At 40.1% G+C, this 23,413-nt stretch overlaps 3 protein-coding genes and 1 long non-coding RNA gene across 5 annotated transcripts; 2 read left to right on the top strand and 2 right to left on the bottom strand.

Annotated features, from left to right (window-relative positions):
* Positions 1-1,752: 1,752 nt before the first annotated feature.
* On the bottom strand, positions 1,753-7,343 carry LOC129409254 (uncharacterized). The gene is made up of 3 exons (XR_008632320.1): positions 7,200-7,343; positions 6,673-6,769; positions 1,753-2,047 (listed from the first exon to the last, which is right to left on the bottom strand). It is a non-coding gene; the product is annotated as an uncharacterized LOC129409254 (long non-coding RNA).
* A 75-nt stretch (positions 7,344-7,418) lies between these two features.
* On the top strand, positions 7,419-10,028 carry foxf1 (forkhead box F1). Its single transcript, XM_020941464.2, has 2 exons — positions 7,419-8,648; positions 9,278-10,028. The coding sequence occupies exons 1-2, from the start codon at positions 7,670-7,672 to the stop codon at positions 9,439-9,441; spliced, it is 1,143 nt and encodes a 380-aa protein (XP_020797123.1). The 5' UTR covers positions 7,419-7,669; the 3' UTR covers positions 9,442-10,028.
* A 325-nt stretch (positions 10,029-10,353) lies between these two features.
* mthfsd (methenyltetrahydrofolate synthetase domain containing) lies at positions 10,354-15,691 on the bottom strand. Of its 2 annotated transcripts, none has more exons than XM_055154842.1 (8): positions 15,245-15,680; positions 15,068-15,171; positions 14,766-14,879; positions 14,264-14,377; positions 14,082-14,172; positions 13,120-13,232; positions 12,863-12,988; positions 10,354-12,081 (listed from the first exon to the last, which is right to left on the bottom strand). In XM_055154842.1, the coding sequence occupies exons 1-8, from the start codon at positions 15,270-15,272 to the stop codon at positions 11,365-11,367; spliced, it is 1,407 nt and encodes a 468-aa protein (XP_055010817.1). In that variant the 5' UTR covers positions 15,273-15,680; the 3' UTR covers positions 10,354-11,364. The 2 variants fall into 2 exon arrangements, with proteins under 2 accessions (XP_055010817.1, XP_020797318.2); XM_020941659.2 differs by lacking the exon at positions 14,766-14,879 and adding an exon at positions 14,616-14,729 and having other exon boundaries at positions 10,490-12,081; positions 15,245-15,691.
* Positions 15,692-16,300: 609 nt separating this feature from the next.
* On the top strand, positions 16,301-23,298 carry dbndd1 (dysbindin domain containing 1). Its single transcript, XM_020941697.2, has 4 exons — positions 16,301-16,360; positions 17,370-17,516; positions 20,057-20,194; positions 23,035-23,298. Exons 1-4 carry the CDS (start codon positions 16,330-16,332, stop codon positions 23,187-23,189), a joined length of 471 nt encoding a protein of 156 aa, XP_020797356.1. The 5' UTR covers positions 16,301-16,329; the 3' UTR covers positions 23,190-23,298.
* Positions 23,299-23,413: the final 115 nt, after the last annotated feature.

Raw genomic sequence — 23,413 nt, 5'->3', positions numbered from 1 at the left:
AAAGTATTTGTTTATGTTTTTGTCTATTACTGAATTTTTTTGTCTACTACTCTTTACATTACACTTTGTTTGCATCAACTATGGTAGCTTTTATACTCTTTCTATGATTTAATAAAATAAATTAATTTAAAATCAAATAAATCTCAGCCAAGTAAGTATTGACTAATAACACATAGATGATATTGACTAAAATCTAAAACATAAAGTGCTAACTTGTACCATTTTTAGATTCCAAAGCTTATTTTGAACGAATAAATGATGAGTGACGAACATGAAACATCTGTCGCCTCTCCTCGGGCCTGTCTCCATAGTAACAGCCCATGTTCAGCTTTTAAAAATCCTAAATCCATGCGCCATTACCAGAGACTATCCATCACATGAGTCTGCAGAGGCCCAATACGCTGTCTGCAGTCAGGACATTCTCTGCATTACGGCCACTTTGACTTTGTTTACCTCTAATACACTCAGCCAGGTTATTAACGAACTCTGGGAGAGCTTTACTGTAGGACATACTGGACGTCTACGTAAAAACTACATTAAACCTATTCCCTACAGAGCGATTCTGATGATGAGGTAAAGACAGTAAAGTAGCAGATGGAAAAATACAAAAATAAGCAAATATAAAACCATTTCATTGAAGCCCTGAGTTAGCTGGAACTAAATATCTGGTTGATGGATGTGGTCAGTCTGATAAGTTAATAATACAGTGATAAATATACCTATACTGATGGCATGTAGCATTTAGAAGAGATAAAAGAAATAAGAACTATAGAGTGTTGTGGCGCGGCTAGCCGTGGAGCAGTGCAATCCGATATCTGCTGTACAATGGTGACAATGAAGATGCTAACACCAGTGTAATGAGGAGAAGAAAGAACGTGTCACTTTTATGTACACAACAGTAACTAGAGAACAGTTCTCAGCAAAACAACATTGGGAAATTGAATTTTCTATTTTTGTAAGTCATAAACATGTCTGTGTAAAAGACCATAAACACGTATATACAATGACCTATAGTTTATCTGGTATGGCATTAAATCAAAAAGCATGATTATGAAGAAATCTAACAGTTTAGAGGTTAATATTCATTCAAATAATAATGTTTTTTTTTAATGCCACTAATCCAGTATAACAAGAAAATGTGTTACAATATTTTTTGTATACATCACAAATATTTATACAAATACATTTAATACACTATTTTGATCTGGTTTGCCATGGGTTTAAGTAATAATTTATGCAACATACATATTTAAGGTTTGTGCCCATATCAAATAAATTATAACGTAAAAGTTAAGTGTGTTGATGTGAAAAAATATATAACTGTATGAAATTTATTGTACTTTAAATCTATTTATACTTTAGTATTATTGGATAGATTTTATATTATGTTAAAGTAAAGAAATTCTTATAAATTAATTTTAATTGTAATTTGACTGTCAATGTCCCTTTACAATAAAAAACAACTATATATATATAAATCCAGTTTTCAACAAATTCCATCAATTTTTTATTTTTTTTTATTAAACTGCATTTTCAAAAGGAGACTAGTGTATGTATTTAAGGTGTTAGCCAGTGGCATTAACTTGGTGAATGGTTTAAATGTTCTCACAAAATCCCTGGCCCTCAAGTGAAAGACTCTAGTTGTGTTTTGCATGATTTGACCAATAACCTCTGATGCATGGTCCAGACTCAGACGGCACAGGTCTGTAGCTGCACAGCCTCCGGAGCTGATATGACATAATGAATGTGCCGCAGTGAAGCCGGTGCTGCTGCTCTCCTCTCCTCCTCTCCTCCTCCTCACCTCGCCACCAGACCGGGCCTGATTTCCTTCCTTGCGTGACTCCAGAGTGTAAACACAGAGCCCGGTGACTCATCACTATTTCTCACTTCCACCATCTGATATAAACACATGAAGAGGTCAGGGGTCACCGGCGGCTGCTGAGTGGGTGGGGGGCCGCAGTCTGTCTCCTGCTAAGACATCTTCCATTTTGCAGAAGAATTCACGCCTTCCTACAGCCAAAGTCTGCCCAGTCCAGTCAGCGCCAGTCTGAAAGAAACACTACTTTAGAGCAATAGCCACAAAAGTTGTCCATCCGTAGCTGTTATTTTTTTCTAATAAGAAAATTCAGATTATAATGATTTGTTTGGTCTGATCTCTTCTTTGTGAAATAAAGTTGCGATCTGCCTATAAATAAAGGTGGAAGGGAGGATGGCCGCTTCCTTTCAGGCCTCTGAAATCATCCATGTAGACATCAATCACATTGTCCTCTGGCTCTTTCTGGGACATTGTTCTAAAACAGAAGAATAGAGGGGGACTGAGGGGAACTGGCAGCAGGTGGAATACAACTTTTGTAAACAAATACAAGGATTTTCTTCAGGACATTAACACTTTAATAGGACTTTTAAAAATTAAACTGAAAAAGGGTTTCAAAAACAATTGAAAGAAAAATATTTATGTTATTGGAAAATTGTGTAGTGATTCTTGTAGATTCATTGTTGCATTTCAGTGTACGTTTCAAAAAAAAAAAACCTTGATGCTTTTCAGGTTTTAAATTTTTAAAATGATCTTTTCAGTATCTTTTTAAAAAAACGTAGAATGCTGTACATCAAAGGCTGTTGTGACATGAGCGATGATAGTGCAGCTATGCAAACAATATCAGATTAATAACACAAAGCTTTCTGTAATGCTTTACACAGACAGGGAACAGAGCTGCGATGCCACTGTGACTGCTCCTGTCAGATTAGTAGAAACAAAGCGACAAATGGAGGAGTCTGCGATGGAACATCTGCCCTGTTTTTCCTCCATGGCACTGGGCACACCCCGCCTCCTGCACCTCTCCCTCAGCTCTCCTGTCTTTGCCTCTTTGGGGTCATTTGGGTTGGAGACTGGCAGAGCACATGTCACTCGATGCCCAATGCGTGTGATGCTTGGCTTGGACCCCCCTGTGCTCAGGAAATACTGCGGGCCTTTTTCCCACCCCGCTGCAGAGAGCTTAGGCATTACAGGCGAATCCAGTTACCATCCCAAAAGCATTCCTCACTGATTCTGACCACTGCATCCCATCGTTCCCACATACAGGCATAGTCTTTTTGGAAAGCTACTTCAGTGATATCGGTATCTGCTTGCGAACAACCCAAATCTGTTTATGCCAAAGCAGAGGAGTATGAACTGCACAATAGGCAATTACCAAACCTCCTCAAATACCCCCTCCCCTTCTTTCACTTTGCGGTCCGTCTGTAGGTGGGTAGGTAAGGTTGGGTCCAGATTAAAAATAGCCAAAAACCCATTCCAGACAAAAACTGCAAAGAGACATGGAACACACATTGCACAAACGATATCTCCCATTGTGGTGCAGTGTTTGGGAATTTCTTAATTACTTTTTTCCATAGCAAGTTTGCCACAGGAAAATCCCCCTTCAGAGCTGAGACAGAGAGAGATGGTGGGCTGCGCGTAAACAGTGTGTCGCTGATGTAAACATGTATGTACAGTGTAAACCTGTGCCACCATCAAACTGCCATGAGCTGTATCAAAGCACATGACCCGCAATGAGCTGGTGGTCCTCTCTTGTTCTTTGACTGTGGTTTCTCTTGTTCTTCTGTTATGAATGCATTTCTACGTCAATCTTGCTCCAGTCAACCTTATTGCATGATAAGACCCTGACTGACCTATCATCAGGCCTCGCACATCTGAGTGCTGGGCACACAAAAGGAACCATCCCATGCCCAGGATCCAGTTATCCCACAAGATACAAGGGGGGGCATAGAGCAAAGTTTAAACTCTTTTTTACACATTTATTTGGGGCTGGCCTTTATTTGACAGGACAGTATAGTATATTAAATTGGGCATGAGGAGGGGCTGAGGCTCGCAGCCTAAAGTACATCCAATGACTAATACTCTTGTCCATGTCATAAAATGGCAGGGCCATTTTAAAAATAATATTTAATAGATATAAACACAAGAGAGAGATAATGATTTATTTTTAAATTATGAGAATATCTTTAATTTAAAACATTAAAAGTTTAAAGGTGAACCTTTGTTGAAACCTTGTTGCTAACTTTAAAAAATACCTAAAATTAACTCTGATATCAGAATAAAGTCAATTCTTTGAGCAATGTTAAATATTTTATGTCATGAAAATTTAACTGAGGAGACTATGAATATATAGGCCTATGTGAGATATTTAAATTAGGAAATTATAGTTACAAATATTTAGTAAAGAAGATTCTTGTTTTTATTGGTATTTTGAAGTAATGGAGAAAGTCCCTAAGAACTAGATGACCACATTTTGGCGAGGTGGAATTTGTTGAAAACTGGACAAATCTGACGCTCGCCAATGCATGTCCTTCATGTCAAACTGTGCGGTAACAAAACCAACCAGAAAGAATGTTATGTGTGCTAAAATGTGAAGGCGCGCTCCCGACAGTGGTCACCAGAGGACAGACAATAAATAAAATAAGAACAACGAAACGAAAAAGGCTGGACACTCAGAAACTGGACTTTCTCGTATGTGCCCTTATGGCTCTCGTGGGAGAGGCGCCTGCGGGAAGCGCGTGTGAAAGTGCGCAGCGGGGAATCGCTTCTCATAACAGCATGTGTCTAAATCGCGATTGGGATTTAACTGGTACTGTGATCGTTGTCTTATTATAAGAATACAGTAGGCTATTAGGCAAGAATGACCGTACAGGTCATTGTTTTGTGTGTTATTTACTACAGACCTGAATTCAGTGACAACTTGCTATATAGTCTACACCTGTAGGCTACTCAAACACAGCGCACATCGCAACATTTGCGTCTTCATAGTGGCAGCATGGTCGTTGTCAGGGGAATTAAAAGGCCATCATTCGCTCGTGCCGCAGCTGATTGGATGATCGAGGGCGGTGCCCATCAAAAAGACTTCAAATGTTGCGACGCAGCACGCGCAATCAGGGGTCTGCTTGCAATCCCATGTCTTCTCATTCACATAAACATCACTTAAAGGAAAATATACACGGCCACCTACAGCGTGTAGAAAGTGATGAGGGGCAGCTTCCCTCCAACCCATACTGGTTTTAATTAACGCGACAACCAACGAGAATCAGAGCGACTTTAGGTACCGGGCCTGTTCGCGCTTCTCAAGTGCTCACCTCGCTTGTATAGTTTAACACTGAAAAACAGATTTTTCTCACGATTTAGGATAATGTCGTTACACTATTTTATCAGAAAAAAATAGTTATAGGTCTATGACTTTTAACAACGTAAAATTGTATGCATTTGGCTAGGCCCATTTGATTTGTTTAGATTTAGAGCCTAAATCTGTTTAGCGACAGTGGCGCAAATCACAGAGTTTTATTTCCATTTGAAATATAAGCATATATACGATTTTTTTTTATCCGTCTTGTCAATTTAACAAAGAGAAGGTCTATTTATAAGAATAGGGCTTTCAAGTCAAATGTATTTGAGTAAAAATGCCTCATGTCAGTGCACCTGTGACCATGGATGTTTGGAAAAATGAGGCTATTGGCTATTAACAGAAATCTAACTCTCCAACTCTGCATCTAGATTCTTTGATTTTTATATATAGCCTATATACTTCTATTACATTACAAAATATACAGAAAGATTATCTTAATGAGACAGTTAGGCCTGACTATCAACGTTATAGGCCTACAAGGTCATGTTCCTTTTTTATCCACATCGATTCAAAAAAGGGCAATGATAGGCTACATCCCGGAAAGGCTGCGTGCTGCACCTTCACTTAAGTGTCCCGCATTCCTGAGGACGCAGTGCTGTCAAATATTTCATAATGAGACGTCATGGAAAAAGCAGGACACCGTCTGAGATAAAGAAAGGTTTGAGGCCTCGAATTTATTCTCCATCCTGCATGGTCATTGTATTTAAACAAATTGTTCGTGCTTAGAAAGATCTTTCCGGTGTAAAACGCAAATACTCATCAGCTTTTTAGGTAAAAAAAACTGGAGTATTAAAAGGAAAAGTCTATCGTATCTTAATATTTTTAAAGCGCAAATAATCAGACCGTTATCTGCTAATATGATTATGCACAATATTTTCAAAGTTGTGATTTCAAACAGAAAAATCAACCAGTTGTGCCGCGGACTGAAGGAGCGCGTGAGGGCAGAAAGCGGTGTAATAGAGTGAAGTCATTGGCGCTAATGAAAGGCAGTAGGCAGAGAGAGGACTGGAGCGCGCGTGCCCCTGGTGCGCTCTGGGTGGTCTGCTGTTTTCTGATAAATGTCAGTGCGGGCGAGTGGCCGAGAGTTCACCGAGTAAAACCATACTGTAGATTTATTTAAAGACTTTGTGAAAAGTATGCATTTTTATTTTTGATTTGTATTATTATTATTATTATTATTATTTGGCCAAATCCACTCAACTTTTATTCATAATTAAGCAAACAGTTTTTGTTCTTGACTCTATAAACGTTACCATAGAGACACCAAAAACGACCAGTGATGTCTTATATAGCCTATACTTTGATAGATATAACTAAACTTGATCACTTATATGGCAGACGCGTGTCAGTCATGTAATGAGCCAATAACAAGGACAACAACAATTTTAGTGAGATCGTAGTCTTCTAAGAGAAGCAGACAAGCAAATTTATAATGTTAGATTTTCTACACTCTGGTGGCTGTTCATTAACACAATAGAGTTAACAATAAAAATGAACTTACTTCAGACTGAGAAGCCATTGGAGACGCTCGTCGCTCGTCCCAGTCCGAGTCTGAGTGCGCACTTCTCAGCCGTGCTGCACCTCTCTCCTCCCGCGTCCTGCGTAAATATTATGACTTCATTAAACAAACAATATTCCTGTGCAAAAACGTGTCCAGCATCTTGTTGAACTGCATGAGGGCAACTGTATCACACTCGATTGGATATTAGCCTATCTAACAGTGCTTTGCTTGGTATTATATTTAAAGAAGAGCAAGCAAAATGTTTAGATTGCCCAGAATAAACATCCTGCCCATGTTCCTGTCTCTCTTCAGCACACGTGTTTGGAGCATACACTCGTCGAATTGAATAATTATTGATGGTGTTCGTTCTCTTTTTCAGACCAGAGGATTTGAGTCTGGAATAATTATCCTTCCACATTAATTTCTTAGTAAGACCGTGTGGTGGTATCATAGTAAAAAAGTATGCTATTGAATTGATTAATAAACATTAAATATGTTTTTCAGACTAATAAGCCTACAAGTATTACCATGCCGTCTCACTGTGTACCTTCAATGTTCAGAGTATCTTGGATAACAGATAATAATTTGAAGTACATGGAGGTTAGAAAAAAAGGATTTGGCTGAAAAGTGAGCTTGGGTTCAGAGGCGCACGCTAACAGCCCACCGCTGGAGTAGGAGGGAGTTGGGCGGGTCCCAACAAGAGGACGGCCAAGACATCCAGCTCCCAGTGCGCTGATGGCAACAGATAAGTAAAAACGGAGCTGGGGGGACGCACGACAACATCATAGGTGCAGTGGAAAGTGGCTCCTGTTCTGCTCCTTTTTCACTTTTGGAACTTGAAGCAAAGAGAGGTCCTAGGATTCAGTCAGGAAGAAGTCGAGATTCTATCACGCGTGCGTAAAACTAAACAGTCTTACATTTTGGATTTGAATCACTTTAAAGTATCGAAATTGTGGAAGTGGAGTCGTTTTGTACCCCGTGCGCACCAGCTTTTCTAATGACGGCAGAAGTTCAGCAGCCTTCAGCACAGACTCCTGCTCAGAGCAGCCCAATGTCTGTGCCTGAAAAAAACCACGCTCAAACGGCGGTGATGGAAAGCGCGTCCTCCACGACAAAAACCAAAAAGACGAACGCGGGGATTCGTAGACCGGAGAAACCCCCCTATTCGTACATCGCTTTGATCGTAATGGCAATACAAAGCTCCCCCACCAAACGCCTCACACTAAGTGAAATCTACCAGTTCCTACAGAGTCGTTTCCCGTTTTTCCGAGGCTCATACCAAGGATGGAAGAATTCCGTGCGTCACAACTTGTCTCTGAACGAATGTTTCATAAAGCTACCCAAAGGGCTAGGTCGGCCAGGGAAAGGCCACTACTGGACTATTGACCCAGCCAGTGAGTTCATGTTTGAAGAGGGCTCCTTTAGAAGACGACCCAGAGGTTTTAGACGTAAGTGCCAGGCGCTTAAGCCCATGTATAGCATGATGAACGGCCTGGGTTTCAACCACATCCCGGAGTCATACAACTTCCAGAGCGGCGGCGGGGGCCTGTCCTGTCCCCCTAATAGCCTGTCACTGGACAGTGGCATTGGCATGATGAACGGCCACTTGGCGGGTAACATGGAAGGTATGGCGTTGTCCGGTCATTCGATGTCGCATTTGTCGACCAACAGTGGACACTCTTATATGGGGAATTGCCCAGGATCCACGGGGAGTGAATACCCTCATCACGACAACTCAGCATCTCCTTTGCTCGCGAGCGGAGGCATCATGGAGCCGCACCCGGTGTACTCCAGCTCCGCATCAGCGTGGGCCCCCACGCCGTCCGCTTCTCTCAATAACGGAGCTTCGTACATTAAACAACAGCCCCTGTCTCCATGTAATCCGGGAACGAACCCTCTGCAGCCAAGTCTACCCACACATTCTCTCGAACAGCCATACCTGCATCAGAATGGACACAGCACCACAGATTTGCAAGGTAGGCCTCAGTCACTCCTACAACATATAGGGTAACTTGCACTGCTGTCGAAAAACAGTTTTTGTCAAATAAACTCAAACAGAAGGATAGTGGAGCGTGGAGTTCGTGCCAATCTTTGTGCTCAAGAAAAACATGTGCGCAGTTTGAGACTGCCTTGCCCTGAGGCCCAGAGTCCTTCGGGACTCGCGTGCAACTAAAGCCACTGTCAATTAGAGACCCTACCCGCCTCCCACTTTTCACTATCTTAATAGAGCAGACTAAATTGATTTGGAGTAAATGCACTTAAAACAAAAATAGTTTTGAAAAGGCAAACTTGATTCAGAATAATTTTGTAACATTTTATCACATTGGGCATTTAAAATGTAATTTAGAAAAAGTATGCTTCTTCCAAAACATGCAAACAATCAGCTCCAAATTCATAATTGTCCTTTTCATAATTTATTATAGACTAATTGACTTTTCCTGATGCACTGAAAGCAATAATATGCTAGTGAATTGGAATATGTTTGTGCTGAATATAATGTAATATAGGCCTAATCTTTAAAAAATTCAGTTTCCAGTTATGGACTAGGCCCACTTCCAAGTTATAAATTGTTAACTAACAATAGGCCTGTTGTGTCTTTTTGCAGGTATCCCGCGTTACCATTCCCAATCTCCAAGCATGTGCGACCGAAAGGAGTTCGTCTTCTCTTTTAACGCCATGACGTCCTCGGCCATGCACTCCCCGGGCAGCGGTTCGTACTACCACCACCAGCAGGTCTCCTACCAGGACATCAAACCATGCGTGATGTGATCACATAGGCTACGTGGAAACCATTAGAAAGGCAAATTTGTGCCAAGAAACCACTGAAAGACGGGCCGTGGAGTAGCAAGGACTACACGTTTTACGCACGGCCAAAATACAGACGCAGCCATTTATTTTGTAATAATATGATAGTAATAATAATATTGTCATGATCCTTGACTTCAGCGAGCAGAAACTGTAAAATTGCTGCTGTTTGGTACCGAATTCTGGAAAACCAGCTGTCCACCTTCATTTTGAGACAATTGTAAATGTCCATTTTCATTTTATTACTATATTTTATCGTCAACATTTCAAATGCAGACTCTCCTTGGAGTTAACACTTGGACGCTACATAACGTTGCATGTCCTACAGACTGTGTACAGATTATGAAGGCACTTTTTGAATAACCCATAAACGCGAATTATTTATTCTGGGCCTGCGTATTTTAACTAGATTGGCAAAGGTTTATTGGCAATATTTGTCAGAACGCGCAAAATTGTTTATAATGAAAATGAAGTATATATTGTAAGCACTGTTGTTGTTTGTGGTAAATATTCTGTAGTCTATAAAATAATTCCTTGCAGCACTGTAATGTTAGAAAATAGAGGATGGGGTCTAAAGCGAGGACTCAGGCTTTATAATGATTCATTGAGAATAAAAATATCTACTGGACTGTTAAAGTCCAAATCCACCAATACAGCAGTCATTGCTCTTTGTTTTTCTATTTAAAAAAATGCAGGATTCATTTTTGCTTTATTTAGAATTTTACAAGTAATTCTGATATACATGGTTTCTGAAATTGTAGTCCACAAGACGAGAATAAAATAAAATGAGGCTCAACAAAAAAGTAGTTATAATAATATATACAATATAAGTGTAGTCAAATTGCTATTTCCAAAAAAAAAAAAAAAAAAAAAAAAAAAAACCACGTAGTGTAATAGCACAAACAACTAAAAGCAGATGAAAAAAAATATGTCAAATAACTTTTTTAAAATAAAAAAAAATAGATATACATTTTGTATTGCCTAGGATATGCTCTAATGAATGATGATGTTAATGTGCCTCAATATTAAAAATAGTTTTTGTGTGACTGAAATTTGTAATCAGCTAATTCATAGCACATGAACCTTTGTAGGTTCATGTATGCTATACTAAACTACGACCTCGTGTATGTGTGTATTGATTTTGTGATTGTAGCTTATATGAATCCATGGGTCCGTGGTGTCTAGTGTGTACAGCATTACTCTCCAATGACATGACCACGGCATGAACTCTAGTAAAATGCCACTGAGCCAGAATGGCAGTTTGATCAGAACAAGCCCCGGACATTAGTGAGTTTGAGAGTGGCAGAGGCATGGGACGCTCCACAGCTGTTCCCCAACATGGCCCACACTGACAGATCCAGACCCAGGCCTGGCCTGCTACATGCAGACAGACACGCTGCACGCTTGTTCTCCACTGCAAAGACTCCAGAGAAATGTCAGCGCTTTAAAGCAACAATTCTAGCAGGTAAGAGAGACAATCAGAGTAATGTTATTCAGTTTTTTTTTTTCTCCATTTAGTTTTTGTTAACAAAACAAAAATGGGATACAAAAGTGAACATTCAAAAGCATATGTTTGACCTTGATCAAGACATAAAATTAGCAGTACTATATATTGTGTTAAGAGTGCATTTTTTCCACAGTCCGAAATTATGATTTAACTTGTTTTACTGAAATGAAAGTTTTGAATAACTTGCCCTCCTGCTAACAGACAATATTATACTTAATAACTAATATATTGTTTAACACCTTGAAGAAACCCATCTCATATATTATGGTATGCATACAAAAAGAGTTCTTTAATTTGATGAATGAAATATTAAGTCAAACCTGCAAAGTCTTCTTATTATGGCTTGTTTAACATAAAATTATGGAGACCTTGGGGGGGTTCTACTTTTCATTGTCTTTATTAAAGCATTGTTTTTCTGGGTTGGTAGTTTTAGTCTCCGGTTGGGTTGGTTTGGAGTGGCGTGGCCCTCTCCTGGTTTTTCTCTGGCTCTTGGCCAGCTCCACCTGCAGCTCGCACCCGTTCACAGTGAGGTCCTGCAGGGCCGTGAGGGCCTGCCCTGCTGCCTGGGGGTCAGTGTAGTCTAGGAAGGCCCTGTGCTGAGCTCCCTGCCAGGTGAGCCTCAGTGGGACAGCCTCCTTTTCTCGCAGCATAGTCTTCAGCTCACTCACACGCAGCTCGGGTGGGATACCCCCGAGATACAGGCTGGTCACTGTGTCTGGGAACTTAGGTCGAAATGACTGGGTACCACTGGGCTCTTCCGAACCCTTTTCTCTCTGTGTATCAACAGCTTTTGCTTTACGGGTTTCTCCTTCACTCACTCCTGCACCATCTTCTTTGTTTGCTTTTGTCACTCTCACTTTTCTCTGCCTGCTCCTCTGCTGAGGCACTGCTCCCTGCTCATGTTTGGGAGCTTGTTTGGGTTCCTCCTCCACATCTTTATGTGAGTTCTGTCTCGGCGCCCATGTGGTTGGCTTTTTGGCCTGACTGGACTCAGCTTTAGCTGGCACCTCCCCCAGAGTGACAACCTTCCCTGACTGCTCCTCAAGAGCGCGAAGCTTCTTTAGGATTGGTATCTTCTCCAACTTCTCCATGTCCAGCTGCACACAAAAGAGCCTTCAAAACAACTGCACTGCAAGTATGATAATGAAAACTCAGTAATGAACTACAAAACTACAAAAGAAACAGAACTGCCCGATCTGTACAGCAGAGCAGGACATTTCACTTCCTGAGAGGTTAAAAATAAAGGCTCCTGTTTTGATTTGTTGTGTCTTCAAGTGCTTTGGCAGCCTTTGATAGTGAGCAGTGGTGTAAAGGATATGCAGGACTATTGTTCGAGCAGTGACCTGTCGCTCTCCTGCCCCTGAGAGTCTCCCTGACTGGGCAGAGGAGCCTTTGATGCTCAGACATGGCCTTCCTGTCTGACAGTTCACTGGGTCCTGTTTACCACATGTCTCAAGAAACTAGTACTGGTATCCATACATGAGGTTTGTCATTAACATAGACCTATTTCCTGTGCACAGTCCATCGATTACATATCCTCATCTTGAATGAGAAAATATTGTACAGATTTAATTATATTACTTTAATATACTTGCAGCTAATGTGCAACACAATTTACATTTTTTTGGACTGATACAATACTGGTTCTTTGGAATGACTATTTGATTATATGAACCATCACAATCGTCTGTGAAGGCTGTGGGAGTGGCCATGAGAGGGCAGTGTTTCAAAATATGCGATGTATGATTTCTGCTGTTCTTCTCATGGCATCTAACATTACTTCACTACAAAAGCTTTTTATGTTAAAACATAAGGTAATACCTAACTGTACAAAATCTGTAGAGAACTACCCAATGGACACTTTATTGAGTACAATACCTTAGACCAGATGATGCCTTGTGGTTTGGGGAGCTGACAGTCAGTTTTTATAACCCTGGTGGGTGTGAGGATGTAGTCCACTGTCAGGTCATGACTCTCGATGAGTCTCTCTGGAATTTCCACCACCTAAATATTGAATCATCAGAATACATCTGAAATTCACACTGTCTAGAGGCATATATAAATAAATTGTCAGTTTTGCGGATGTCCATTTTGAAAACTATACTAAGATGACCTAAGTCAAACATAAAACTGACCTGGCAGTCATGTACAACAGTTACCACCACAGTAGACTCATTAACTGCTCCCATTGAGGCCATCATGCCGTACTCCATGTCAGCATATCCCTCTCCTTTCCCAATACGAAAACCTGTGGTTAAAACATGGGCAAATACTCAGACAGTTACCTCTTTTAGTCTCAAAGCCCATAATATTTTGAGTTATGTGTAATGTAAATGTGTCAATAGAGCACATAATGTAAATGTAATATGTTGTAATCATATGGCTAACTACTGATCACTCTGCCGCTAAATACTGGTGTATCAGTGCTGTATCACCACACATATAAGCAGCGTAATACATTTAACAAGAACCCCTAAATTAGATATTTAATTCCAGGAATTTCCAGGTCACCTCCCAGACTCCGGCCTCACTTATCCCCGGGATTTAACAATTGCAGTTCAAAATGTCTTGAGTAGAAAGGCCTTTTAAATGGGGAGCAGGCTGCAGCAAATGCCACAACAAGCAAAATGGCTCTGATTACACAGAGCCCCTACTCTTATTTCTGCTGCTGTTCCAGTAGGCAGCCTGTGCCAGTACACATATTTAACAACTTACTAGACTATTGTAACATGACATTTACTCTCTGCCTCTTGTCATTTGTAACTGTAATAAACAGCCATTATGGTATACTGTTTCTAAACAACTAAATAGTGGGTTGGTCTTGGGCACAGTGAGCGTCTGATAAAAGGCTGCAAGGCTTTTCATTTTAGTTCATAGCCATTTAGAGTTGATGTTAATGTTGTAACAAAACAAGCCACTCACAGCAGCATGAGCAGTATATATGTATGCATGATTGATTATGGAGATGTGTGAAGTTTTCAATTACTTTTAACATTTTTAACGTTAGGTTTGTTTGTTTTTTACTCCTTTAATAGAGTGTTGTATGTATGTATGTATGTATGTATGTATGTGTGTGTGTGTGGGGGGGGGGGCTTACCTTTTTCAGACACTGCAACAGAGCCAACAACCACAAGATCTACCTTCATTTTAGCATCAAGACCCACAGGTACACTGAAATCCTTCACACCCTACAACAAAGATTAAAGGTGTATAAATGAACTGTTAAAAGTCACTTATATGTAAATCATATAATAGCTATAATGCTCTGACATTACACACCTGTGAACTAGAGCATATACGAAGGTGATTTTTGGTGGCATCTGGAGGTGGAGTGATCTTGTTGAAAAGGCCTGTACGTAAGCGAGGAGTAGGGACCAATAATGTTTTCTGTGCCTGAGAATATTATGTAACAATTAAAGAATATTTTCTGCTGATTTGTTACATGTAGTGTGAAGTAATTTCTAAACTAATGACAATTTTTTTTCTCCTGAAATTACTTATGGAATACTAATACTACAAAATACAAGAGACTGTATCATACTTAATGTCAGTTCCGATCATTCTTCCACAGTATGGTCCCTTTTATTATTACACAACACGTCAAAATCTCGTTTAACTCTTGCGGTGCTACCTGCAAAATGACCAGACGGGCCCCCTCCAGAGGTTTGTCAGGGTCCACCTTTACCTCCCCTGCCTTTGTGAAGACCTGGAGTTCTGATACTTTGGTACAGGCTGCGGAGGCACCCTGGTCAGAAAACACAGAAACATGTTTGTAACTTACTTCCAGAGTAAGGAACCGCGCCTGCTCTTGAGGTCTGTCTGGATTAACTTTGACTGTTTGGCTGGATTTGAACTCCTGCAGGACCGTAAGCTTATTGCAGGCCTCAGCTGCAGCCTGGTCAAAAAGGGACACGGGAAAGTTATGAGAATTTGTTAAGAAGCCATGCATTATGTTTAGTTTAACCAGTCCACACCTTTACCAGGAGTTACAATTTTCACACTGTCTACACAAAACTTTTACTTCGGTGCATACATTGTAACTTATCATCTGATATCATGGTGCAGAAAATGAAAGGGGAAAACCTTGAAATTTGGTATTCTGTTGTAAACAGGTCTTGGAAAATTTGCCAGATTGTTTTCTTCGATGTAGCGCCAAACCCTTTGACGAATTTGTTCTTTTGTTGCGTCTGATGAGGAAAAACAGTAGCGGTAACTTTGCTGTAAAAAGAGCAAAGCATTGTGTTTATATGTGTCACTAACCCGAATGTATTTTTAGCACAGAGTCCATCGCGCTAGAGTCCTCGTTCTTCAAAACTCACGTAGGCGGTTTTCTAGAGCGACGTCCTCCACGTGCGTGTAGTATATAACACAGAAGAACAGCTGTTTGTCAATGTTTGTCATTACTACGGCAGCTCAGACACGCCAAAACAGGCAAAATGCGAAAAACAGTTACACTAGTTTTGATTGGTCCGATACATTATTTGTTGTTACTTAAGCAGCTGCATTTAAAAACTATGCCCAGTAGTCTGTTTGTGATTTTGTGTAGTAGCCCTATTATGTAATTAAATCATTAACTTTCTCACTGATCTCAGATTTGCAGTTTCAGAATTGGCCACTAGAGGGAGTGCTTCACCTATTTAATGGTTCACCCAAGAGTAGCCCACATACATTACTTTATGGTAGCCTAACAATTTTTCTTGATATTTTGTTTCTTTATACATAGAATTGAATAATGACAAAACGCATAAAGTGGCTGTATTATTGTCACTCAGCCTGACTGGATTTAACATCGCAGATTTAATACATTACACCACCATTCTTCTTCATCTTCTTATTATTAGGCTGTAATACGTTGTGATCACAGTCGCGTCGGGGCAGACTGTCAGCTCCACACCGCCCTAAACCCTCGGTTTTGCACACACATTGGCACACTGGTAGTTGCTGCACATTGGTAGTTGTTGTTGTAGTTGCACGTTGTTGTTTTAAAACCCAATGAACCGAGGTGGAGATGTGCATCCTGCATCCTGCATCCATGTCCCTCCACCACAACGCTCCCTCCCTCCCTGTGCTGTGGCGCGCTCTGTGAGACAGTGCCGCACAGACAGCTCTGGAGGCAACAGCAGAACAAGTGCACTAGAGCCCACCCGGCATTCATTCTAAAAGTAGTAATATTTACAACCGATCGTGATACAAAGGACAGTTTAGTAGGGAACCTGTCGTGTCAGACCACCAGTCACATGCATGCCCCACCCAGACGCACTCCGTCTCGTCTCACGTTATCCCGGCTTCTTTCTTTCCTCTCCGATGCCGCTGTAGGGAACAACAGACGCTTGTGGCTGGGCTGCATGGAGGCACAGGGAGGGGCTGGAAGCCCAGGTAAGAATAACTGTTTTTGTTTTTGTTTTCTTCAAATCTTTGTCCCATAGGTGAAGTGTAGTCTGTTTTATGAAAATGCAATCCTAATCAGTGGAGCCTAAGTTGTGTGCTTTCAGTGGTGAGCCCAGCCCTATGTCCGATAATAAACAACAGTGTAGGCCTAATATGCTATAGTAAATAGAAAAAGGTAGGAACATCCTAACGTGCAGGACACTCGTAGGCCTACTGACATTCTGCTTTCAGTCCTCGAGTAATGATTCAAATGAAGCAGATGTGGTCGCGGGCTTTGCCAAGTGTTTTGTTCATATCAGTAAAAGCTAATGGATTTGGATTTTGTTAACATAATATTTTTGAGTATCGACTACCCTCTTACAATCGTACGCTAATATTGCCAAATACTGGTGTTAGTCTGTAGCCATCTGACATTTTCTTCATTTAAAGTAGCCTAAATCTTTGTTACTGGTATGTGTCAACCCAAGTCTCGATCTATAGCTAAGAAAATGAACTCACAAATGTCATATTTACAATAATAATAATAATAATAATAATAATAATAATAAGGCATTGGTGGCAGTAAGTTACTATGGTAGCCACAACTACCCTGGGGCAGACTGATGGAAGCCAATCGGTGCCATTGGCCCTTCGGATCACCATCAACACTCACACACTACATTCATACTTGGCAATATGGCTGAAGTGTCTTGCCTAAGGACACAGCAACAGTTTTGACACTGAAGCCACACTGTGGCACCTGATATTCCCAGTGGTTTCCCATCCAAGTACTAACCAGCCCCAGCCCTACTTAGCGTTTGAATCTGACGAGATCAGGCTTTGACAAGAGGGTCTGGCTACTGTTTGGACACATTTATTTCCTGCCTATAATCATGCCTTAAAACTAAGCATACATCAAGTCTTAGATTGTCTTTCTCTAAAAAGAATATGTGAATAAGTTAAGAATAAGTTAGATGGCTTTTTGAATGTAATAATCTATGTTTACAATTTTTTACAGAGCCAAACAAAGACATCCAGAAGCTGTTGAAGCCCTCCAGCTCCGGAGACCTCTCCAGGGATCTGTTCCAGCCCCCTGCGGCTGAAGAGGAAGGAGCTCTGTCAGGGCACACTGCTGCCAGCCTTCTGCACATCACTGAGAGGAGACGCGAGTACCGGGGTAAGGCCCAGAGAAACAGTATAAATACTCCACATGCCTTAAAGTAAAACATCTGTTATATGAGGCTGAAATGTATAGTAAAAAGAGCAGTTTTGGGGTAAGTTATAAAAGTCCACACACTCAAGTTTTACTGCATGCCACAACATCCAAAGCATCGATCTTGATTTTGTCTGTTAATTCTCTCAGCAACCACAGTGCTCAAAGACCTGATTGTGTTAAGTCCCCTACAGAGAGCTGCTTGTATAGGCCAACACAACCCTGACACAAGAGACACCAGTAACATGGGCAACAAGGCAGCCTTATATTTTTACCGAGCACTTCAGGACAAATTAAGCAGTACTTCATCTTCAACCTGACACGGAAGCAAGTCTATGCTATTCTTAACAATGCAGAAATGACAATATGAACACAAATTTCCCTCAAAAAGAGCTTTAAAAATCAGGGGGGGCATTGTCACTGAACTTACCTAATTATTAATATCCTTACAAACTAACACACAGAAAGCCTTTTTTATGTGATTTTACTGCTATGAGATCTTAAGTCAACTCCCCAACATATGCAGGCATTTTAAGCTCCATTTATTGGATTTGCCATTGTTTCACTCAGTCTGCCTTTGCGAGGGAAAAAGACTTGATCAATTATTCAAAAGAAGAAGAGTATGGATGAAGAGAAAAGAAGGGGGGTGGGATACTAAAACCAGCACAGCAAAAAGGTTGCCTATGACAATGTATGAAATTTAAACAAGCCTGTGAAAAGTGGGGTAGAATACAGCTGGAGCCAACTGCCTAATTTAAGCATTCTCTGCATCTTCAGTCCTTTCATGTTTCTCTGCACTTTTGCCCTTCCTCTAGCTACATAATATATGGTGTACATTATATAAATATAGCAAACAGTTAAACTAACCAAACAAGAGAGGGAGACAACACAAATAGGATCACACAAACATGCATAAAACAACTGTTTTTTGTTTGTTTTGTTTTTTGAGAAGGAAGAAGTTAAGGTGATGAACTGTCTGCAATGACGAGCTGTCTGTTACCCTGTTCAAATTAAATATTGTTCTTATTTCTTATTTAGAGATTTACATTTCTACACATCCTTAGTGTTTATGTCATGCTGTTTCTATGCATTTTTGGAGTCAGAGCAGTGGAGGAGTGTTTTTTACATACACTCTGGAATGCACATGGAAAACCATAAAATTGTAGCCCAATTGCATTTGTATAGCTCATGTCTATATATTACAAGGGGTTGGATAAATTAGAAAAAATGATTAAATTGATTAATCGAATGTGAGTTTCGAATTTCTTTATAATGAAATTGATTTCCCGCTTTTTCTTACATTGGAAATGGTTTTGGAAATGTGGGAAAGACTCACTGCCCTCACAGGGAGCACAACTTTAGAAGTGATGTGCTCTTCCTTTTTGTGTGTTTGTGCCTCACAGAGAAAAGCAAAGCAAAGGAGTTTAGCACAGGACCAGCTCTGAAATCGGTGGCGTTAAATGAAATGATGTGAAAGTGCCAATCACATCTTTTGCCACACATCAGCCACATGTTTAAATGCAGCTGCAAAACTGTTATGATTTGTTTGTTATAAAATAAAGATAGATTTCCCCCAATGGCCAATGGGTTAAGTATGATAATTGACAGGTTTCTGTAGTTTGCAGAACATTTTTAGGGGGAAAGGGGAAAAAATCGAAAATCCAATTGAAAATCCAATTTTTTGAGGAAAAAAATCCACAACTTTATTTTTCAGGTAAAATCTCCCAGCCCTAGGATGAATTTATACATAATTAACCCTCCATTGTTCAAACCTCTTCACCTCTAAGCACAGCTAATATTGGAGTGTAATGCCAGTTCAATCTAATTATATGGGCAAGAAGGTCAAGGGCTTAGTAAATATTTATGAATGTCAAATGTGCACAGGACAACAGAGGCTAACTGAATCCTGCAGCTTAGCAGAGTCCCATGGACAAAACAGAGGTGAGATGGGTCACGCACATGTCCCACAGGACTTCTTGTGTGAGTAGCATACATGCTACTCTGGTAAACTGCTGTGTTTTTGCATTTGCTTTATGGTTCCACTCTGTGTTGAAGTATACAGTGAATGCTTCCTCAACATCGCTGGCTTGGATTGGTTTGTCACACAAGCCCATCTCACTTAGTGTGCCTTTGAAAATCATACAAAATATTATAAATTATATTTAATAAAAATATTGTTTTATAATGTCATTCACAAAAGATGCACAGATGGTGTTCCATGCAGACAAGTACTGTAGAGTTTTATATTGAAATCACGCAGCATCAACAGCTTCTAATTGTTTAACAACAACAACATGGTTTGGACTTTTAACACATTTGATAAATAGAAATTGTCCCTCACACAGAATCAACCGATTAGGTTTTTAGGTCACATGTAATCCTAAAGGATGCTGATATAGAAAAAGATGCTATAGCACTGTCTTGCTGAAAAGAAGTAATACACACTCTAATGAGCTTACTCCAAATATGTATTTGTCTGTGTGTGTCTCCAGAGCCCTTGAGCAGTGTGTCTTCGTTGGAGGTCCACTTTGACCTCTTGGATCTGACAGAGTTGACGGACATGTCCGACCAGGAGCTAGCAGAGGTTTTCGTCGATTCTGATGAAGAGAACCACAATGAGTCCTCAGCAGGTTAGTCACAAACTAGAGGAGAAAGTTTGTTTGTTGCCTATAATAATAATAATAATAATAATAATAATAATAATAATAATAATAATAATTAACATGTTATGAGCTAATTTGATTGTGTTATGGGCTTTTAGGGTTTTAGGGTTTCATGCTATAAAGTGTAAATGTACATTCCTACAACTTTATTATTTTCAAAAACGTGTCTTAACAGTGAGTAATTACATAGATTATGTTTGGAAATGTACAGTATGTAAATGTTGCACTGCATTTATTTCATTACACCAATGCCAGTTGATGCTGTGTGAATATCAAACAGGTGAGACATACTATTAGTATTCATATGAGCACACTATATATTGGCTAACACACACTTCTGCCATTTCTTTAAAATTGCAATCGGAAGCAAAATTTCCCTAATGTTTTATTTATGAAACAGAAGCTGAGCTAGTTCTGTATGCGGAAAGTTAACTGCTCATATGCACCTGGAAGAAGGGCCAACATAGTGTATTTGGTGTCAGAAGGCTAAAAGATTCAGTGTAAGGATTAGGAAATGAGTCTATATCTATGTATGTATCTACATGATGTTTGCTCTAATGGGATATCGGCACTGTCAGTGTTTCTTCTGCTATACAAGTGACATTAACATTACAGCACATGCTCTTTTTAACAGGACCTTTATATGGTAATGCAGGGTTTATAGAGAGATGAGGACTGTATAGGTGAGAGGCAGGTATGCGCTGCTCTCAATGACTGTCAAACATTATTAAACAAGACAAACACTGGTGGAACTGTAACTTCTTGGGTTCTTTTTAAAGACAATACAGTAAAGTGTATTTACCTTGTTGACATGTTTCGGCTGCTAGCTGCAAGCCATCTTCAGAACTGGCACTGGGGTTGATGGTGACATGTCGTATATATCAGCTGTTGTTACTTCCTGTAGGCGTGGTCAGCCTGTTGGACCTGGCAGGTCGCTCAGACTGACCATGCCTCCTGTCGGCCAGTGTTCTCTGGAGAAGGGTGTCCCAGGTGTGTGAAAAGAGGAACGCTCCGTCATCACAATTAATGCTGTCCGTGCCTCTTTTTCTGATTTCAGTGGCCTTCCTAATCCAGCGTTTGAACTTGTTTTCTGATCCAATGACCCGAGCCCTGTCCCAATCCATAATGTGGTTATTTCTTTTACAATGGTCTGATATGGCGGATTTTAGGTGTTCCTGTTTTGCTTTGCCTTTTTGTGTTCTGGTGAGTCTCTCTGATGTTTCCGTTTCACATTCCTTTTGGTGTTCCTTTTTTCAAATGTGGAATGCCCAACCGTTACCCCATGTATGATTTATTACATGATTTGCATTGGATTTCGTATATGGTGTTGCATTTTTGTTCTTGTGGGATTTTATCTTTGGGGTGTATTAGCTGTTGGCGGAGTTTTGCGTATGGTTTGACTACAGTGCTTATGTTATGTCTTTTCATGGCTCAGTTATGCCTCTAATCATTGGTCATTGAATTGGAAAACAATACGTTCAAACACTGGATCGGGGAGGCCACTGAAATCAGGAAACGAGGCATGGACAGCATTAACCGTAATTATGGAGCATTCCTCCTTTCACACACCTGGGACACCCTTCTCCAGAGAACACTGGCCTACAGGAAGTAACAACAGCTGATATACAACATGTCACCACCAACACCGGTGACAGTTCTGAAGATGGCTTGCAACTAGCTGCCGAAACATGTCAACAAGGTAAATACACTTTACTGTATTGTCGTTAAAAAAGAATCCAAGGAGTTAAAGTACATAGAAGACAAAATAAACTGGTGTTTCAATTGTCATAATTGGAGATAGATGAAGAAAGATTTTAAATAAAAGGTTTTGATTGATTTGATTGATTTTTGTACATATATTCATTTTTAGTTTTTAGTATTACATTCAAAGTATAATTATTAAAGAGCTAAAGCTCCAACAGTTTCCAATACACCATCGAATTTCAAGGCTTGACATATACGCTTCTAAAACATATGTATGTTAGAGTCTACTTTTTGTGCTTTTAAGAGTTGTATTATTATGCAGGAAAGGCCACAGACTGGTGAGTGGAATGGCTGTATGCCAGCAGCACAGAAGGAGCTCACACTGACACTACAGCTCAGAGACTCTGCAGTGAACTGAACAGAAGGACGAGCGAGAAACACATTTGTGGAGAAGCTGGTCTTTTATCTGCTTCACTTATTTTTATATGCAACACAAATGACCACTAAAATCACTTAAAAGTCAAGCCAGTTAAATCTTGATTGAAAACTAAAACTAAACCACATCTACAGCTTTTTAATAAACATTTTATAAATGGTATAAAGCATAACACCATTTTCATTTTAAAGTCTCCATTTCACAAATATAAGTTGTGAACAGCTGTTGTCAGCCCTTAATTGTTCGTAGGTTTCTTTGTGTGGTTGCACATCACCACAATGTGGCCAAGAAAGTAATGCCAGCATAAACTGGTTATATATTAAGCTAATTCGATTTATTCTTCTTGTAAGCAATACTTCGGTTCTAAAGATAGTGTTATATCTATGGTAACAATGGGAAGTAAGTCGTAACCTTATATTATGTCACATATAAATAGAGAAATTATCTTTCACTTGCGTAAACAAACCTGCCATCGCAATATAACCATTCACCATTTATTAGAGTTTATAAACTCTTATAAATTAAAGTTAGGCAGCGCAAGTCATCAAAACAGTTTTGCATGCATCTTGTTCTCTTTGGGTTATTTCTGTGATGCATTGTTCAAGACAGATTAACTGCATACATTTGATTTCATATTTGCATGGTGTTTGTTTGTCTGTCTTTCCAGGTTCCCAGCAGCCTGGGCTGCAGAAGACTGGCTACATGCGCTCCCCCTCGTGGACACGCAGCAGTAAAGCAGAGACGCAGAGAGAGAGGAAACACCACAGCGACTCGGACACCATGGAGCCCGTAATGAAACTAGAGAGGTCCAAACAGCCCTGAAAATCTAAACAATTGGACAGCGGAGAGACAAACGGACCACACAAGTGTCCTGGTGCTGGGCCAGTTCAGACTGAACTCTGAACTCATTGCTATGACTCAATGAGATGTGCAATACTACTTACTTATAATTTCTTTTAACATTTTTTCATTTGTTTTGGTGAGTGAGTGTTGTCTGACTGAGGGTTTTCATATTTTTCCGCTATGGCAGGGTATGATGTTAATTC

This window comes from Boleophthalmus pectinirostris, unplaced genomic scaffold (assembly GCF_026225935.1).
Source record: "Boleophthalmus pectinirostris isolate CB_2022bp ecotype Guang Dong unplaced genomic scaffold, ASM2622593v1 HiC_scaffold_19, whole genome shotgun sequence".
NCBI classification, from domain to species: domain Eukaryota; kingdom Metazoa; phylum Chordata; class Actinopteri; order Gobiiformes; family Gobiidae; genus Boleophthalmus; species Boleophthalmus pectinirostris.
Note: the sequence above shows the minus strand (reverse complement) of the source record. Positions and strands in the feature narration are given on the sequence as shown.

Excerpts from the sequence above, each read along its gene's own strand:
- foxf1 (XM_020941464.2), top strand. The coding sequence starts at position 7,670 with ATGACGGCAGAAGTTCAGCAGCCTTCAGCACAGACTCCTGCTCAGAGC. Across the intron at positions 8,649-9,277 it reads CAGCACCACAGATTTGCAAG|GTATCCCGCGTTACCATTCC; the intron begins GTAGGCCTCAGT and ends GTCTTTTTGCAG.
- mthfsd (XM_020941659.2), bottom strand. The coding sequence starts at position 15,272 with ATGGACTCTGTGCTAAAAATACATTCGG. Across the intron at positions 14,378-14,615 it reads CCCGTCTGGTCATTTTGCAG|GCACAGAAAACATTATTGGT; the intron begins GTAGCACCGCAA and ends TAATATTCTCAG. Across the intron at positions 12,989-13,119 it reads CTGTTGTACATGACTGCCAG|GTGGTGGAAATTCCAGAGAG; the intron begins GTCAGTTTTATG and ends TTCAATATTTAG.
- dbndd1 (XM_020941697.2), top strand. The coding sequence starts at position 16,330 with ATGGAGGCACAGGGAGGGGCTGGAAGCCCAG. Across the intron at positions 16,361-17,369 it reads GGGAGGGGCTGGAAGCCCAG|AGCCAAACAAAGACATCCAG; the intron begins GTAAGAATAACT and ends AATTTTTTACAG. Across the intron at positions 17,517-20,056 it reads GCACATCACTGAGAGGAGAC|AGCCCTTGAGCAGTGTGTCT; the intron begins GCGAGTACCGGG and ends GTGTGTCTCCAG.